At 42.9% G+C, this 18,794-nt stretch overlaps 1 protein-coding gene across 2 annotated transcripts; it reads left to right on the top strand.

Annotated features, from left to right (window-relative positions):
- Positions 1-1,060: 1,060 nt before the first annotated feature.
- LOC6611170 lies at positions 1,061-8,213 on the top strand. Of its 2 annotated transcripts, XM_032718742.1 has the most exons (10): positions 1,070-1,117; positions 1,486-1,610; positions 2,708-3,556; positions 3,619-3,741; positions 3,810-4,763; positions 5,337-6,320; positions 6,387-7,492; positions 7,547-7,649; positions 7,749-7,879; positions 7,947-8,213. In XM_032718742.1, the coding sequence occupies exons 2-10, from the start codon at positions 1,556-1,558 to the stop codon at positions 8,058-8,060; spliced, it is 4,419 nt and encodes a 1,472-aa protein (XP_032574633.1). In that variant the 5' UTR covers positions 1,070-1,117; positions 1,486-1,555; the 3' UTR covers positions 8,061-8,213. The 2 variants fall into 2 exon arrangements, with proteins under 2 accessions (XP_032574632.1, XP_032574633.1); XM_032718741.1 differs by having other exon boundaries at positions 1,061-1,117; positions 3,810-6,320.
- The last annotated feature ends 10,581 nt before the right edge of the window (positions 8,214-18,794 follow it).

The following is an 18,794-nucleotide window of genomic DNA, read 5'->3' on the forward strand; positions in this document are numbered from 1 at the left end:
GACACTCCACTTCGGGCTCTTGGCACTGCCATTTGGCTGACATTAATTACATAAGCTAAGCGGCGCTTAATTATGCGCTCAACAATAGAGCAAAAGTGCTCGGGACCCAGTCGACCAATCTTGTGATGTAATGGACTCCCCCATGCGAAAGTTTCGCCTCTTAACACTCATCCATTATCTTGAGTTTAGATGGGCAATTTGTTTATTGATGGTCTTCTTTCAAAATCAAAGAAATAATGTGTAAGTGTTGTAATACTTAAATAATTTTAGTTGAAATCAGATTTAATATTTTCAGACTTTTTCACCTTTTATAAGAAAGTTATTTTTATAAGTTTACCAATTTAATAAACTTAAGAACATCAAAAAATAAAATCATGAGTTATTTTTAAAGGTGCCCATTTTAACATAGTTTCCTTACCATAAAAATGTTGAAAAGAATATAAAATGTAAATATACGAGTAAAATTTGAGTCAGAAAAGTCAAAATGAAAAAGCAAATTTATTGACATGTAGAAGGATGGAATAATCGGTTGTTGAGTGTGGGAAGCGAAAATGCTTTATGAGTATTTGCATTTGAAACAGGTAGATGTGGGTGTAAATACATTATGTCCTAAAAAAAAATATATTTAGAATTTCAAACTATATTAACGTTATAGGTCTTATTGTTTCCAATTATGTTCGATTAAAAACCATTTGTGATAATCTACATAGTGACTGAGCAGCCTATTTATTCTATATAGTCCCAGCTAATATAAATTATGTTACAGACTACCACATTTGACAGCTGCTGAAGGATCAATGCGATCAAGTTCAATGGATGACGGAACCCCATTAATTTTCACAGCCCAATGCTAATGATAATACCATGGGTAAAAATAGCCTCCCCCTTCGCGTCCCCCTCTGGTGACATTTGTGCGCTCTCGCACTAATTTGCTTTATGATATCTATGAAATATCAGCATATATACACCCATAAACGTATATATATATATATATATATATATATATATATATATATATAAATCTTTGGAGACATCGGAAAACTGTTTGCTCGTTTCCTTCGAGAAAAGTCCGAATTTCTTTGGCTCATCAGTCTTGTCTGGGCTCTCGACGGAATCGGTGCGTTTTCCAAAATAATAATACTATTCCTGGTTTTTCCTTAAACTACAAAAGTATATATACAGACTGTTTTTATGTGTTTTAAATAAATTAAAGTAGTGGAACTCTCATTGAACTGTAATTGCAAAAAGTGCCTTCGTTTGATGTAAATGCGACCCTTTTACTTCACGAATGACCTGTGAATATATGTAAAAAGTGTTGAACATGTGCTATTTATAAAGCCGCCTTAATCTTAATGGCTTTGCTCCTCTATACGCCGCTACATATATAGATCTTGTCCCATAAATATGTTGGAGAACAAATAAAAAGAGAAACGAATGTCGTGAAATCTTATTAATGTATTCTTTTTTATAAAATTTGAACCCAAGAACTCGACACAAGTAAGAGTGGAAAGGTGTGTAGAAGCTATTCTATAAGGATTGGAAATAGGGCTGCAGAATGTGGGCGGCGAAATATGTTTTATGCGCGCTAGCATGCGTTGCATTTGCTTCAGGTGAGTGTGGGTGGAAATCGAAAATATACCACGGATTTTGTGGAAATGGGAAATTTATTGGATAGCTTACAAGGAATTTTTGGGATTGTAAAAGATTATTATAGTTTGGATTGTGCTTCTTTAGATTAGAGCGATCGGTTGGGTATTACGAAATATATCATTTGAAAAATGATGGCATGGAGTATGTAAAATGTACCCATACATTTTCATTCAGTCTTATTCAATATATAATCCTCTTTTTAACATTAATCTATATATATAGTGTTTTAATAACACTAAATAAATCCTTTCCAATTAAAAAAAAATTGAATTTATGACAAATAATTATAATTTTTTCATAATTAGTCTAAAAATTCCAGCATTTTTTCAAATGTATATCTATTGACCATTAAAATGTCCACAAAATGTCCATAAAAACCGTTTGGTTTATAGCTAATGGAGCATATATTCATAGTTTTATGACACGCTCTCAGGAAAATGTGTAACACAAAATAGTCATGGCTAACACGGGGCACTTATTTATCTTAGCGAAATATTACTCACCACCAAATTACCGGCCGGCTTTATGAATACTGAATATATTCAAACTGATCGTAAATCAAAACAAAGCAAATCCCAAAATGACAAATTAAATTTAAAAAACCGTGAAGACTAGATGGCAATAATATAACTTTTGGCAAAGATTCAAAAGATTGATTCACCTAGTTTTTATGGGTTTCCCCTTAAAAGCAGAGATTCTAGAATTGTATTGGCGGGTCTTTTTTTTTAACATATTTGGGTGAGTGTGAACAGCTGTTTGTGGTATGGAACGAACAATAAAATGTTTTATTGCCTTCGGACTCTGGTGAGAAATCTTTAAGTGCACTAAATAATTTTGGATGCATAACATAGGAAACCGTTTATGTATATGTTATGGGCATGTTAATTTTTTTTGATCTATATACAACATCATTGTTATAAAATCGCACAAACTTTTAGAACTTATGACTGCAATCCCTGGAAATTCCATTTAATAGGCCCTCAAATTTCGACAGATTTCTTTAATGCTCGTTTTTTGATTATATGATAAAAATTTATGTTTTTCTATTTCCATTTAGCTTCTCCGAGCTCTGAGCGAAAAATGAAAAATGTCATGGATATTCCAGAGGAGCCCAAAGTGCCTGTCTCCTTGGCTGCTACTTTGGACATGAGCTGCTTGTCGGCCAAAATCCTTCCGCCGAAGATTAACCATGGTAGGGTGTCCCTTTTCGATCGCCGCCGGAGGGGCAAGATGGTCTTCCTAGTGGCCTTTTTCGTGTGCGATGATAACTACGACTTTGAAACCGAAATCTCTGAAATGTTTTGCTCGAACCAGAAATGGTTGGGTGAAATACCCACGTGCATTCCCCAATCGGATTATGTAGAAACTGATGAGGACATAGATTGGGATGGGGGAGATAATTTTGAAGAGTATGAAACTGTGCCCCACGATGACGTCGAGGAAAGTGAGATTGATGAGGATGAGGAGCCAGAGGTTAGTGAAAGGGAGACACCACCGCCACCACCACCACCGGTAGTGGATGAAGCCGAGGTCAAGCCTGAACCAGAAATAGTTATCGACATTTATGATGGTCATGCAAATGATGTCGTTGAATCGGAACCTGATCAGAAATCAGGTGAAAACGAAACTTTAGCGAAGACTGAAACTGAGAACGAGGTCCTTGAAAACGGAACTCCTCTGAAAGCGGAAATCCAAACTGATGTACTCAACTCCAGCAATGCATCTGTTGAGCCCACCAAAGATCCCTATGAACCAAAATTATTGGATAACAATTGTGGGGAAGACAATGGAGGCTGTGCGCACATTTGCAAGCGATTGCTTTATCCAGATGAAAACCAGCCCATCAATAAATGCGATTGTCGAGAGGGCTATACCCTGGATCCTAACGATTATGCAACCTGTCTCGGTGGGTGTATTATAATTAATTAAATTAAAACAATTTGCTAAACAATATTATTCTTTTTCAAGACATCGATGAATGCTTGGAATCGAATGGTGGTTGTTCGGAAATTTGCGAAAACCTTCCAGGAGAATATAAATGTAGCTGCCAAGAGGGTTATTACTTAGACGAGTCAGGAAAGAATTGTGTTGGTATGTTTTTATAAATGATTTCTAAAGAGAAAAAAAGCTTACATTAAATGGTATATACTTATTTGCAGACATTAATGAATGTGCCAATCCCGAACTGTCATCGAATTGCCAAGGTGCTTGCGAGAATCTGCCTGGTTCCTATCGCTGTGTGGTGCCGCTGGAGGAGATGCCCGAGACCACAGAAGTTGTGGAGAATCCCATCGAGGAGAGCAACCAAGTACCAGTGAAAGTTTCCGAAGCACCCGCCGGAAAAGCATGCAATTCTGGCTTTCAACTTTCCGACGACGGCACTGATTGCCAGGACATTAATGAGTGCGAGGTAGAGGGTCCTGAGGACCTTGATAATAACGCGGTCTGTCAGCAGAAGTGCGAAAACACTATTGGATCATTCCGTTGCTCCTGCACTGAAGGATATCACGTGCTCGAAGATCAGCGGAGCTGTGCCTTGGATAGCTGTACGGATCTGCAGAATCCCCAGTTGAATCGCACACGATGTGCCCACGAATGCCAGGATTTGCCGGAGGGAAGCTACCGATGCGTGTGTCCCAAGGGTTATGAACTATCAGAGGATCAGCATTCCTGTTTGGTGCCGGAATCTCCGTGCTCCACAGAAAATGGAGTTGAGAAGTGCTCCCCGGGAACCTGTCTAGCCAGTGAGGATAATACCAGCTTCAGTTGCATTTGCCCAACGGGCTACCGCAGTGAGGCATTCAGTTGCCAGGACATTGATGAGTGCGCAGAGGATACTCACCTTTGCAGTCACACTTGCCAGAATACACCAGGTGGTTATCAGTGCCAGTGTCCCGAAGGACTTAACCTGGTCGAGGAGTACACCTGTTTGGCCGAGAATCTCTGCGAGGTAAACAACAACGGATGCGAACAGATCTGCCTGACTGCCCGAGGAGGAGCTTGCTCCTGTCGTGAGGGATTCCGATTGAGTGCCGATGGCAAGAGCTGCGAGGACGTGGACGAGTGTCTGGTAAATAACGGTGGCTGCCAGCAGGTGTGCCGAAATCTTCCAGGTTCGTATGGGTGTATATGTGCCGCCGGCTATGAGCTCCTCAAGCTGGATGGCATACGCGGCTATTGCTTCGACATCGACGAGTGCTCACAGGGAACTCATGGGTGCACCGATCAAATGCTTTGCGAGAACCTCAATGGTTCGTACACCTGCCTCTGTCCACCGGGATATGCCCTGGGCTTGGATAACCACATAGTCACATCACTAAACAGCTCATTCATTACTGATTCAACCTCATCCGAAGCCCCATCAGCGCCTACATGCTTGGACATTGATGAGTGCTCTCTGTCCAATGGGAATTGCTCCCACTTTTGTCAGAATGAACCAGGTGGCTTTCAGTGCGCCTGTCCCTTGGGCCATGCTCTATCCGAGGATATGCGCACCTGTCAGGACATTGACGAGTGCCTCGATAGCAATGGCCAATGCTCGCAGCTCTGCTTAAATCAACCTGGGGGATTTGCCTGCGCTTGTGAAACGGGTTTCGAGCTAACTGCAGATGGATTCGGTTGCGCCGACATTGATGAGTGCTCGCAGGACTATGGAAACTGTAGCGACATCTGCATCAATCTTTTAGGTACCCATGCCTGTGCCTGCGAACGGGGCTATGAGCTGGCCAAGGACAAGCAAAGTTGCCAGGATGTGGATGAGTGTGCTGGCCTTCTTTCCGGCGGTTGCAGCCACGAGTGCATCAATAAGGCAGGTACCTTCGAGTGTGGATGTCCCTTGGGTTACATCCTCAACGACGATGGTCGCAGCTGTCGTCCCGCTCTGGTGGGTTGTCCGCCGGGCACTCAGCGATCCGCCGATGGATGTGCTCCAATTGAATGTAATCCGGGTTATACCCTGGGATCGGACGACAAGTGTGTGGACATCGATGAGTGCCAAAATAGAAACGGTGGCTGCTCGCATCGCTGCTCCAATACCGAGGGTTCATTCAAGTGCAGCTGTCCACCGGGCTATAAACTAGATAGTGATCAAAAGACTTGCCAGGACATCGATGAGTGTGCCCAAGACAATACTAGCTGTATCACCGGAACGTGTATTAACGAGATAGGAGGCTTCCGCTGCGAGTTCCGCAAGTTCCCCGCTTTGCCGGAGATTCCCACTGCCTCGTCACTGCCTGAATCGCCCAAAACCGAATTCAAGAAGCCAAAGTATCCTGATTTCACCGAGCTGTCAAATGAAATACCCGAGAATCCGAAGAAACCGGCTGTGTTCGATTACCCAGAGCCCAAGTTTCCATCTTTGCCTAAGGGGGATGGTCTCCCAAAGCTTCCGCCCCTTGCTGACATACCTACATCGAAAGCACCCATTCCCCAGCGTCCTGAAGTACCCAAAACTTCGTGCGTTAATCAGTTGCAGCCCAGGGATCTGTGCCCTCGATTCCAGGCACCACGAAATGGCAAGTCCCACTGCAATAGGTATCGCCATAAGCAAAAGCTCTTCTACAACAGTCGCTGCCGAATTTCCTGCAATCCGGGCTATGTTCTACAGGGTCCTGAGATCAAGAGCTGTGGCGCCAACGGAATTTGGGAGGGGCCCGAGACCAAGTGTGTTGGTGAGTCAATAAGCTAAGTAATAGATTATACAGTTGGCATTAAATCTCTTCCGTATCTTTTCGCAGCCATCAACCAACCTCGTGTACAGAGACCTGGAATCTGCCCCGCTCTAAAGCCCGCCCGAAACGGAGTTGTACTCCCAGCGAGCTGCACTCAGGGTCCATCCCGATTTGGTGACGTTTGCCATCTCCAGTGCAATGCTGGCTTCGTGCCCACCGGATCCTTGTTGACCGCCTGCATGGTGTTGCAGGGCTGGTCGTTCGGTACAGATCTCAACTGTCAGCCATTCGGCAGCGGTTTGTTTGGAAATCACTTATCCTCGAAGTGGAATTCTCCGGAAACAGTGACTCCTCATCAAATTCAGAATGTGCAACAGATTAGGCCCTATATCAAGTGCCCGAAAAATGTTGTAATCTTACTGCATGCCGGTGAGCAGAAGGCTCATGTGACTCTTCAAAGACCCCAAACCAATCTTAAGAATGGCCGATTGGTCGCCCATCCCGCTTGGGCTGGTCAACTTCAGGGTCATCTGCCAGCTGGAGTCCATAAGGTCGACTTTAGAGTTAACGATCCGGAGACCAAACTCACAATTGGATGCCACACAATAATTACTGTTAAGGCTGCAACACCTAGAGAGTCAAATCCATTTACCTTTTCGGGAATATCTGATTATTCAAGATCATCACTTCCCAGACCGGCTCCATTTGCGATTTTGTCCACTAGTAGTTCATACTCATTTCCTGCATTCAAAGCCCTGGATGCAACTCCAAAACCAGTTTCCTTTACCAATTTCCACGTTTCCACAGATTCTGAGTCATTACCCTACTCGAAACTAGAGTCTCTTTCTCGGGAATCATCTCCCAAGCCAGTGAGCTTCGGTTCATTTTCCACACACAGTTCACTTCGCCAGTCGGAATTTCCTAGCTTTAGTTCGCCAGATATTGGGTCATCTTCCTACTCCAGCATGGAGCCCTTTTCCCCCAAGTCAGCCAAGCTTATAAGTGCTGCTCCTGCTTCTAGTGAAAGCACACGGGTGGATTTGGGTTCAGATACCACCAACTATTGTCCTCCATCCATTGAAGTATATCTGAAGGAGCACCAGAATCTGCGTTCAGTGGTGTGGGATGAGCCACGATTCGAGGGAAATCTGCTCAAGATCTATAAGTCACATGTAAGAAAAACAAATGGCTTTTAGAATATCATTACTTAAACTATCTATTTGCAGTTTCCGGGTTCTTTGTTCAAAGTTGGCGATCACGCAATCAAATACGAAGCCACCACCACCGATGGAAAAACTTTACGCTGCACATTTTTCATTTACGTCAGGTGTAAGTATAAAAAAACAATCAATTTTTTATGTCTTTAAATTTATTAAAATCTTAAAGGAAATTAATTATTTTTCTTTTTTTTTTTTTGTATTTAAATAGCTGCCAAGCCCACTCCTGCACCCATCGAGCCCAAGATCAGTTTCGATTCCGAGCCCGAGACTCACTCCGATGTTTCCCAAACCTATGTGGTCTGTCCGGATAAGGAGCCCGTCCGGGTGACCGTTGAATCCGTAAGTCTGACTTACCATCAATCTTATGATTTTAATTTATACTTAAATTACATTTTAAAATTTCTAGGTAAGTCTGCCCGTTGGTTGCACTCTGAAGAATATACGTCCACAATCGAGATCCCCAAAACAACTAAAACGCGGCAAGCTGACTTCTCTTTGGCATCAGTATACAAATTTCTGATACCCGAAACTATTATGTAATATTATGTAATGTTGATGCGCAGTTTATATAAATATTTTTGTACGACTTTTGTATGCCTAATGAAAATAATTATATTTAAAATACCCTGACATTTTTCTTAAGAAACAATAATAGGTATACTTTGACTGGAAACCTGTTTCTCATTGTAGTGAATGAAAATAGTTTACATCGAAATTAAACCATTTTTAAGTGGGGACATTACTTACAAGGGGTATGTGATCTTCGAACCACAGTAACAGCTTTCATATTCCCAATATTGTGAGGTGTTCACTTTCGATTCAGGCAAGAATAATGGCAATTGCGAGACAGGTAAACACCGAAGTGGCTGTCAGAGGGTCGGCTCGTTAGACGGCTTCCCTGGCAATTTGTATGCGCCTTTGTCTTTGGCGACAGCTTCCTCAAACATGCTTTTGAACTTGGCAAGCTGGCGGAGATTGGTGCTGGGATTGGACTGGGATTGAGATGAAGCTGGCGGCTCGGGGAGGAGTTGAACGCTTTGGGGTCTATTGCACAAGACGGGACTTGGCCGGGTGCTCTTGGGGGGACCACCTTGGGCATAAATTGTAATTATGCCTGCCACCGCGGCAGACAATAAATCTCAAAGTATTTATCGTACAACATGACAGAAGTGGGTCGGTCGGACCTGAGCAGCGAACCCAAGCCGAAAAATTTGAGATTTTCCCAGTTTTTTTTCTATGCTACCACCTCTTTTTTGCATACGAACAGCGAAAACATTTACAATACTTAACCGCAACAATAACATTTTTAATGCAGTTATGACTAAATGCAAAAGTTATTTTGATGTTGAATGCCTTTGTGGGGGCTGTCGCTTAAAATTGTGCGCATAACTTGGAACATGAAAAGTTACTTAGAGTCGGAGTTTGCGGGGCCTTTAATTAAAAGCGACAGGTTTCGAGACATTTTACTTTGAGATCGAGTCGTGTAGTGTTGTGTATAGTGCTGTGTTGTTTGCATTGATGCCGCTGCATCGCCGTTGTTGCATTGGAAGTTGCAGTTATTGTAATTACATATGGCGATGTCCAGAGCCAAGGAGCCGCACCCAAGTCGAAGACCGCTGACCCACATTTCCAGGTCCCACTTGGACTTTGAAGATGCAAATGGAACCGAACCGCATGGCATCGCATCACATCGCCTTGCATCGCATCGCATCGCGATCGCAGACGGCGCCAAATTTATGTAATCAAAGCCAAACCAAATGGATGCCATCGAAATGAAATTGCCAGCTTGGACTTGGATTCGAATTTGATGATGTCAGCGGCGGCAGAAGGAGCAGCAAAGCCAAGTCGGAGGCGGCAGCAATCCAAAACCTAGGCAAAAAGGTTATCAATATCCCAAGATCTTTTGTAAAAGTTGGCAAATTTCACTCGTAATGCAATCGCACGCAATGTGTCCACCTCTCGAATCTACAAATACCAAACAAAAATGTGGTGTTGGCCAAAGGGAAAGCCACAACAAGCTGAGATGATTTCGAATCTTTAATTATAGCAACGAGTATGTGTGGAGCATAAATCATATTGACACTTGGTCTTAATTAAAGACAACCTACAAAAGTTCAGTTCTAGTTTGGGCTTTTTTTTTTTGCATTTATGTATAGATTTCTTTTGGTAGAAAAATCATAAATCAATGCGGGCGCAAGCAAACTAATAAAATTCAATTTGTAATCAGAAACCTCTGCAACGCCCTACGAAACTGGCCACCAGACGGGTCTTCACTTCAATCAGCAACAGTTAGAAGCCACAGCCACACACAACCATAGAACGTCTCGCTTTTGACTTCCAAGAATTCAGCTGTTCTACGGCCAATGCTCCATACCCATCCCCATCCACATCCACATCTTCCCGAAAAATCCATAAAAATGAACATACATGCCAGGCAGTACGAGCTGTCAGATGGAGCCAATGCCGCTGCTCCTCAGACGCTGCTACTCAACAAATCCGATTCGGAAAACAACTATAAACACGATGAGAAGAACGCGAACCGAGCTGAGTGTTGGCTCTTTGGAGTGACGTTTTGGGCCTGGCTTTGGCAGCCAGAAGAACAAAGTCGGCGCCGAAGTGCCCATAGGCCTAGAGACGGTCGAAATCGGAGCGTGAGAGTTATGGCACTCGTCTCGTGATTTTCCCGGCCGGCAGTTGGGATACCCAAAAGCACTTGTGGCTGCCAGAAGTGATCAGTGATTCTGGGTCAGTCCAAGGGAGCAAAAAGTAGGTGAATGCCAAACTGAAATTGATATATTTAGACAATTAAATTTAGCACTGGTTTGAAGGGTTCTTGAAGAAAGAACATGGAAAGGGTAACAAAAAATAAGAAGTGAAATACCATTCTTAGAACTTTTTAAAAGCAAAATATCAGTAAAATACATGAGTTTATAAGATAGAATTTTAGAATGTACCGAACCACAGCATCTAGATTTAGATCTAGTCTAAATCTGAACGATTTATGCTTCAGTTGTATGACAAGATGGTTTAACATAGATTTACTGCACAAAAGATCCATATTGGCATTAAAAAGGATTAAAGGTTACATTTATTAACATTATTCAAGACCTTATTGTGTTCCTCCTAGTTATATTTCCGACTATTTCCAAACTGACCGATATTTGATCTCCATAAACACGGTTCCGCTCCCACATTTCGGATTGATTCCCATCCAAATCGGAGCGCCTGTCAGTTGGCCATCTCTAGCCGCTGGCTTTGGGGTCCATGACGAGCTTCATTCCATTTCATTTTGGCCGGTTCCATTTGGTTGTTTGGCCCGCTTTGTTTGCGCCGTTAACCTTGGGGGCACAGCAGCCAACCGCGACCGTCAAGAAGTGCAAAAAGTGTTAAAAAAAAAAACTAAAATAAAGGCGAAGACAAAAAATTGGCAAAGAAGTGAAATACCTGGGGTAAAGCAGAAGATTTGCATGCCACCTGAGTGGGTGGCTGGGGGGCGATGGAGTGCCACAGTGATTGACATGCCTCTAGTTGAGTTTTCTTTTTCAATTTGCCACAGCGAACCGCCGAGCTTTTTGTGGGTCAGGGTCAGGATAGCAAATGTCACAGCGACCACAGATGCACACATGGTCGCAGCCGCTTGCCCAACTCTTGGAGCCACCATATGACCATTATTTGCTTACGCACGCGACCATCGAATGTGTGTCCACAACCATATCCATAGCCACATCTACTTTCTTTACAATTTATTTTGGTTTATGTGTTTATCGCTTCTCGCTAATCTTGCAATGCGGCAGCCACCGGCAATCAGCAACGGTGACAGTTGGGGCAACTCCCACAAAAAGCCAAGCCCAGGGAGACACAAAGCGAAAAATCAGAAAGAAAAAAACCTCCCAGCTTTATGGCCACAAAAGTCGCCTTGCGTTCCGTCGCATGATTTATGGCGCGTAATTTGCGTGCGCATGCGCAAATTGCGCCATAACCTTTTGCTTTTGCTTTTGCTGCAAAAGCGGCATTGGCAGTGGCTTTCCTCGATTCCAGCAGCTTCCTGCTGACAAATGACCCACCTCCCCATCGGCTTAACCCACTGGTGTTTGCTTCTTGCTGTGGCCAAGGAAAGTTCTGTTCGAGTACCTTAAGGTATTTGAGTTTTTAAGAATTTGCTGGCAATGTGTCTTGCTAGTTAATATTCTGACCTAGTAAAGGCAAAACCACTAAATTTTAGGAAATGGGAGATTGGTTAGAAAAAATTGGTTGTCTGTCACAAATATCTTGTTCAAACGAGAAAAACTCTAGGCAGACAAGTTGAAGTGCATAACTTCATCTGTTTAATTGCAGAAAATTCCATTGAATAAATCTTGATGGGAAAACCTTTAAATCGAATTTAGCTAAAAATATACATAAATAGACAAGTAGGTATGTAGGTTGATGAGTTTCTTGATAAACCAATGATATGTATTATCTTAATACCCCTCAGTTTTACGCCCATTTATTTGCCACCCTCAATGGGTTAATGGTGCCGCAGTGAAAGAGATCAAAAGTGTGTCACTTGCATTCTTTCGAGTTTGTCTTGAATTACTCGATATGCAACTGGCTTGCGATAACTGAAAACCGAGGGAATGGGAATGAGGATGAGGATGTGGATGGGGATGGTGATGGGGGATTCCGGAATCGGGTGGACGGGAATTGGCCGACTGATTTATAATTTCATTGAACTATTACCAGAGCGACAGTGTTCGGGGGACAGCGCTCGCCAAATTGATTAACAATCAAAATAAATCAATACACAGCCTCGGAGCGAGAAACGTCAAAAATCGCAACGAGCAAATTGCAATTGCAACACTTTCGCTGCAGATTTTGTTTTTCACACTTGATTTACATTTTAAATTGAAAAGACTAACCAAAACCAAAACCGAAACCCAAAACCGAACCGAAAAACGATCGCTGAAAACTGAAACCCAGCTCGTCGATGGAGGAAAAAACCAAGAAAAGATATATGTATAAGAAATACGAAATTTCCAGCCGGCGGGCATGAAAAGTGCAAGACGAATTGGGCGACATTGTCAGGCGGGCAGAGTTGAGATTGTTGCCGGGATTTGGGGCATGTGCAGCACTAACGCCCGTCCAAAATCCCAGACGACGAAGACCCCAAGCCTCCCTCCTCACCCGTTCATCATTCTCCGATCCGGAACCCCAGGGTCTAGACACTGAAGACCCGAACCACCTGATAAAGAGATCAATGGCAGGAAGGCAGGCTGAACTGAGCTCAGCTTAGCTGCAGAGAGACGACCACGACCACGACCACTTCGCACAGGTGAAATGTCAATTTGCCGCACCGCACCACGTAACTCAAGTCTTAATCGTCCACGCCATAATGCTGTTAAGCCGTCTAATTGAAGTTTCACTTTTTTTCCCTGACTGTCTGACCTCTGTGCAGATACATTAATTATCTGTAATGAACGTTTACACTTATTTATTGGCATTAAATCATCGTTTAACGCGCTTTAAGCATGCACTCCTCCGTCGCCGGTCCATCGGTCCGTTTTTCCTCGAACGGCCTTCGGATGCGTCTGCCATGTTCAGATACAGATACAAATATATATATATATATTTATTTGGATATATATCTCCGACTAGAAGTGCATGCTTAGTGGCCGCAAATTATAAGCGCCGAGGACGCTTCCGTTTTCTTTGTACTCATTGTGTTTCTAAGCGGAATGGGAACCGTTGATAAAACTCATGCCCGGAGTTCATTGGCATTTTGTGCCACATAACAAAAGCCTGCCACTTAGTAATGAGTTATGAGCCACCAGACAACCAGTGAGGCAGTCAGTCAACTAGTGAACACTGGATCAACGCCGATTGAGTGGGCATTAACCTGGTTGAGAATGGATGGGTTGTTCTAAGTTCTGTTATTGGAAGTTTCTCCGGAATTCGATTGCACATTCTTAGCTGAAAGAGGAGCAGGTAATTGCACTCTGGTTTCGGTTATTTTTGTTGGTTTTTAGGTATTCAAGTTTAAAGTAGTTCATATAGCGGCCGAAATGAGATTCTATACCAAAATACAAAATATATATACCTTAAAGAAACATCGATATTAAAATTGAATGTAAAGGTCAAAAAATTAGGAAAGCTAATAACTTTGTAACCGAATGACTTGATTGTTTAATACTATTAAATGGGTCCACTTCTTGATTATGTCTTGAGTTAAGCAAGCAATCCGATGTCCGTTTTCCGCATACAACCCACTGAAACCACTGTGCAGAGTTTTGGAGTGCCTATCTGGTCAAAATTCCGATGGCATCATGATCGCGCCTTCCAGCGAACTTAGCCATGTTTTATGTATGTGCCTAGTGCAAATCAAACATTTAATGCTAAATTAATTGTAGATGGCGGGGAGTCAGGTGCTAAATGCCAGATTCTATTATGATGTCGATCGAAGATTTTGGTGGGAGTTGGGGCCATGGCCGTGTCAAATGGCCAAATGAAATGCAATTTCCGAGCACACATATTTTGCGACGATTTGTTTTTCTTGGCATAAGCCACTTTACTTGGCACCGGCTAATTGCAGGCTCTCTGGCATCCCATAAAAGCCTAACGCTGCGATGCATAAATATGTTTATGCGGCAGTCGAGGAAAAACAGTGGTAAAAAGTCAAATGGTGCATGTTGAACACCCACAAAGCATAAATAAAAACAGCAATGGCCCGAACTGTGAAAAAACCGAGCCAAAACCAAGCGAAAAAATAAAATCAGACCCTCTCACCTCCCCCGAGAAAAGTAAAAAAATAAAAATTGGGAAAAGACTTGACTTCGTGGCGAAGGTGAAAGTGTTTTTGTTGGCCCGTTGCAATTATATTGTAAATGATTTTATTATTTATTTGCTGAATTAATTTTGGCCAGGCGGCGGCAAGTGTGCGAGCCATTTGAAATATTCCATATAAATATTTATGTTTTAATTAAAAAGGCCACAAGGAAATTGAAATTGCATAAATTTCGCATTTAATTTGTAACGCGACTGGAGGAAACACTTGGTTTTCATTTGATTTTTATAGGGTGCAATTTATGAATGCCATTAAGGCAAATTAAGTTGTATGTAGTTTCTTTACTTTTTATGGCAAATTACTCAACCGAAATTGGTAGACTTAATTTGCAAATTTTCCTCCTGATGAGGCCACTTATTTTATTTGATTTAAATTTATATGGCTTATACGGTTGGTTTATTGTACAATTCTATAGGGAAATGACGGTTCAATTGACTGTTTTATATCACCAATATATAACCAATTCAGATTGTTAGCCCAAATTGTCTGGTTTGTACTGATTGTAATGGCCAACAAATAAAGTGTACTTCTTGCATCTGGAGTACTTTTTAGTGGCTATAAATTAATGGCACTCCTTTATCATTACTTAGCAGCGCTCGGCAGGCCATTTCTCACAGCCAACTTCATATTTCAGGCCATATTTATGACTGAGCACACATTCTGTGACATTGGCGACCTTCAGCCTGTCAGCTGGCAGGAGACATCCTCATCCACATGGAGCATCTGCCTTCGATTTGCAATGATTTTTGGAGCAGCAACTGGTTTTGATGCGCTCTTGTGCTTTTGCGCACAGTTTTCGAACATTTTCCCCCCAATTTTACGTGTTCATTATCATACGGCTGCTGGGAGCAGATGCCATGTAAGACGTAGTTTTTGGACACAAACGAAAGTGAACTTTTTAAAGCCTGGCCAAAAGTATTTTTCGTATATTTTTTGGCCTTTTTCACTGGATGCTGCGAAACGTGTTGGACTTGGTCATGTTGGTCCCGGCGTTTTGTTGGTTATTTATCGTCGCTTTTTTTGTGATTTAACATATGTACGTGCTGCTGTCGCGCAAAAACAAAGCGCATACGCACCCAAAACATGATTATATATTAATTTCATTAATAATAAATAATTTCACTTTTCATTTCACTCAAAGGCAAGAATGCGAAACTTTCGTTGCGGGTGAAGCTCTTTCTTGTTGGCCATCTTCGCCCAGCTGCCACTGGATGTCAGGGAGGCCAAACGTGGCTTTCATGACGGCTCCAAGCTCACAGCTCACAGAGTGCCGACCAAAATCGATGGCCAAATTAATTGCCGCGACTCGGCCGCGCATGCGTATACGTAATTTTTGATTATTAACTGTTAATTACATGCAATTTTTCTTCGTCTGCGCGAATTATTCAAGTTTGCCGCCCCAAAGGAGTGTGTGGGCCTATCTGCGATCGCGGCACCATGTTAATTGCTCCAGAAAATTGAGTTATTTTCAGTTATTTTGATTGCTGCCTGTTGACCTTTTTTTGTATTTCATTTGGTCCCCAAGCTGGCTTTGTTTGGCGGCCCACACCCACGAAAATGTCAGCTAGTTCTGGGCCCGGGGAATCGAATCTGGCCAAGATCTGCCACTGGCAGCGGGTATGAGTCGTGCCCGTCGATGTTTATCGACCATTCATATATTGCTGCGAGTTCTTGCCAAATAAAATTAAAATTGTAGATTTATATCGATTGAAGTCGCGCTTGGCAAAATACTTGGAAAAATACGATACTCTCGGTGGATAACGAAAACTTTGCTCTTTTCGAAAACTTTGGTGATTTCATATCATTTATTTTAATTGTTTTGTTTGCAATTTAATTGCACTTATCGGAAAAGTTTCTTATATATCACAGAAATTGATTTAGTAATACACACCTTAAGAATCAATTAGTTATGTTCTTGTTGCTTTCCAGAATATGACTTTTTAAGCAGGTTAGCTAAGGAAGGGCATTTAAATATCGTTTAGATCCCTTTTTTGCCAGCTTCTGTTTTAACAATTTGAACGTTATTGTCAATGGGTTTTTCATTTATTTGGAGCCTGAGAAAATTAATCATTAAAATTGCCATCGGGGGCGGTGAACTATGTAAATTTTCGATTTTTGTTTACGCCGGAAACGAGCCTTAATTTTCATGGTAGTTTTCCATTTGGCACTTTGGCTGCCTGCCTGCGATGAAATAACACAATATGCAGCACCTGCATTGCGGAGGCTTCAATAAAAATGTAATTACGCCCTCCAATGCGGCAGTGCGAAGCCTCATCAGCCCGTTGTTCGGTGTCTATCAAATGGGCAACTTACACATGGGCAACCCCATCTGCAACCTGCAACCTGCAAGTTGCAACCAATGCCCCTGACACTGTGTGGCAGCCATTAGCGATAGCTGGCCAAGATCTGTGAGAAGGGGAACCACTCCTGTGTTGGCCTCCGCGATGGCCAGTTGATTGATTACACATTCGCCGCGTGGGCCGCGTTAATGCTGATGTTGCCACGTCGCCAAGCGAGGGAATCGCCACGGCGATTATAATGATCCAAGATATATTATATATATATATACAATCGTGCAACTCCAACTCTTGACTCCAGGAAAAACAAGCGCATTAAACGATTATAAAACAAATTGTCTTACCCATTTGGACCTTGAGAGGGTGCCCAAGATCGATTAACAATTTTTCTGTGGCTGCCACAAACGAGTTCAACCGAAAGTTGGGCCGCACAAATACTTTCCTTTTCGGTTGCCACATTCTCGTAATTCTCGTCATCAGTAGCCTGGATTACCTCAGTCGCGCAAAATTTCGCTTTCTACGCCAAAACTTTGACAGCGTGCGGCTGAAATGTTGCACGTTTGACCAAATTTGGTAGCAGCGTTTTGTGGCTCAGGCATTTTTTCTTTCTGCTATGTTTTTTTTTTTGTTTACTTAGCCTGGTCCACCGCTGTGGCCGTGACGCTGACGATGGGCGATGGAGCGACCTCCTCCTGGCCAAAAGGCGCTGAATGGAGCACGCTCTGGTAGCTTCTTGTCGCCGTATGTCATGCGCCTTATCTTGATGACGCTGGAAGTCATGAGCCCCAACCTGGTCTTGAGTCTTCAGGCCTCAGGCTTCAGTCTTCAGTCTTTAGTCTTTAGTCTTGGCCCGAGCCTGATTTCGCTGTTTAACATAGTTAGCTGGGCCGTGGGCCACCTCTGTCACTTGAAGAAATGAAATATCAAACCGAAATAGATCAAAGTAAAACTATATTCTGAAGTTCGTTAAATACTCCTAATTCCTAAATTTTAAGTTCAGAGCAATCCATTTTGATTGAACTTAAGTAATTGCCCCATAGACCTTGGACTATGATATTTCTTGCAGTGCCCTGCTAATCCAACTGCAACTGCGAATTATTTTCACCGCAATTCGGTAGCCGGCAAGTAGCTGAAGCCGAAGTACGTAGGTTGCGGCAGGTCAGTGCACCCTGGGCATGTGATTAAAACGCTAAAACGCAGACAATCATAAATATCAAATGCGCCATATTTTAGGGTCTCCGTGGTCGCTGGTCTCTGGTCCCAGTTCCCAAGTCCCTGAGTCCCCCAACCGATAAAGTGGGAGACCCACCGACCAGAATGGTTTCACTTTTGTTTGAGCGACACCTGGCTGCGAGCGGAGCGGCCCATGCCCATGACTCACGGAGTTATCCAGTGACCAAGCGGGGACGGAAGGCATGAAGGGAGCTGGAAGACGGAGGCCCCAGTCTCAAAAAGTGCATCATAAATTATTTTGCCTTTGCGGCTGCGATCAGCGCAACTTTTATTTTTCTTCTAAGCATTTTCATTTGCCAAAGTAGTCACACGGTCAGCTTGGCGGATGGAGTTGCAGGGATCACTGGAGGGGATTGGCGGATCTGGGGGATCTGGTGATTTGGGGAACGGACCACATTTGTCGCCAGCCCAAGCGAAATCGAAATTGAAATTGAAATCCTGGTTCAGCCCCAGCCAAGCTGGGGATCCAAACGGATCGGCAGCCGCACTTTGGTCACGAATGTCGGTCAAACGTGTTTGGTTTGCTATTTTACAACTTTAAATATGCCAACAATGGCCGAAAGCCACTAAGGCACACTAACCACAGCCCCTCCACCCAAACCATGGTACATACCACATCCTACCTGGGCCACATGCATGCCTAATTTGTGTGCATATTTCTCGGGGGATTATCACTGTCACACTCCCGCCACAAAGTCTCGAATCAGCCACGATCTCTGCAACTTTCGGGGGCTCCAATTACAATCCGATGTGGATGAAGCTTTGGCATATGGATGTGAGTCCTAATTTTACAGATGGCAGTGAAGAGACCAGAACTGACAAAAACAATAAACTCTTTACAAACCAATCCTATAATCTTAGGATTGGGATATCATAAGAACCTATTAGTTCTTTTCTTGTTTAG

This window comes from Drosophila sechellia, chromosome 3L (assembly GCF_004382195.2).
Source record: "Drosophila sechellia strain sech25 chromosome 3L, ASM438219v1, whole genome shotgun sequence".
NCBI classification, from domain to species: Eukaryota; Metazoa; Arthropoda; class Insecta; order Diptera; family Drosophilidae; genus Drosophila; species Drosophila sechellia.

Bases quoted from the DNA above. Each gene is read 5' to 3' on its own strand.
- LOC6611170 (XM_032718741.1), top strand. From the start codon at position 1,556: ATGTGGGCGGCGAAATATGTTTTATGCGCGCTAGCATGCGTTGCATTT. The intron at 1,611-2,707 runs GTGAGTGTGGGT...ATTTCCATTTAG, and splicing joins ATGCGTTGCATTTGCTTCAG to CTTCTCCGAGCTCTGAGCGA. The intron at 3,742-3,809 runs GTATGTTTTTAT...ACTTATTTGCAG, and splicing joins GTCAGGAAAGAATTGTGTTG to ACATTAATGAATGTGCCAAT.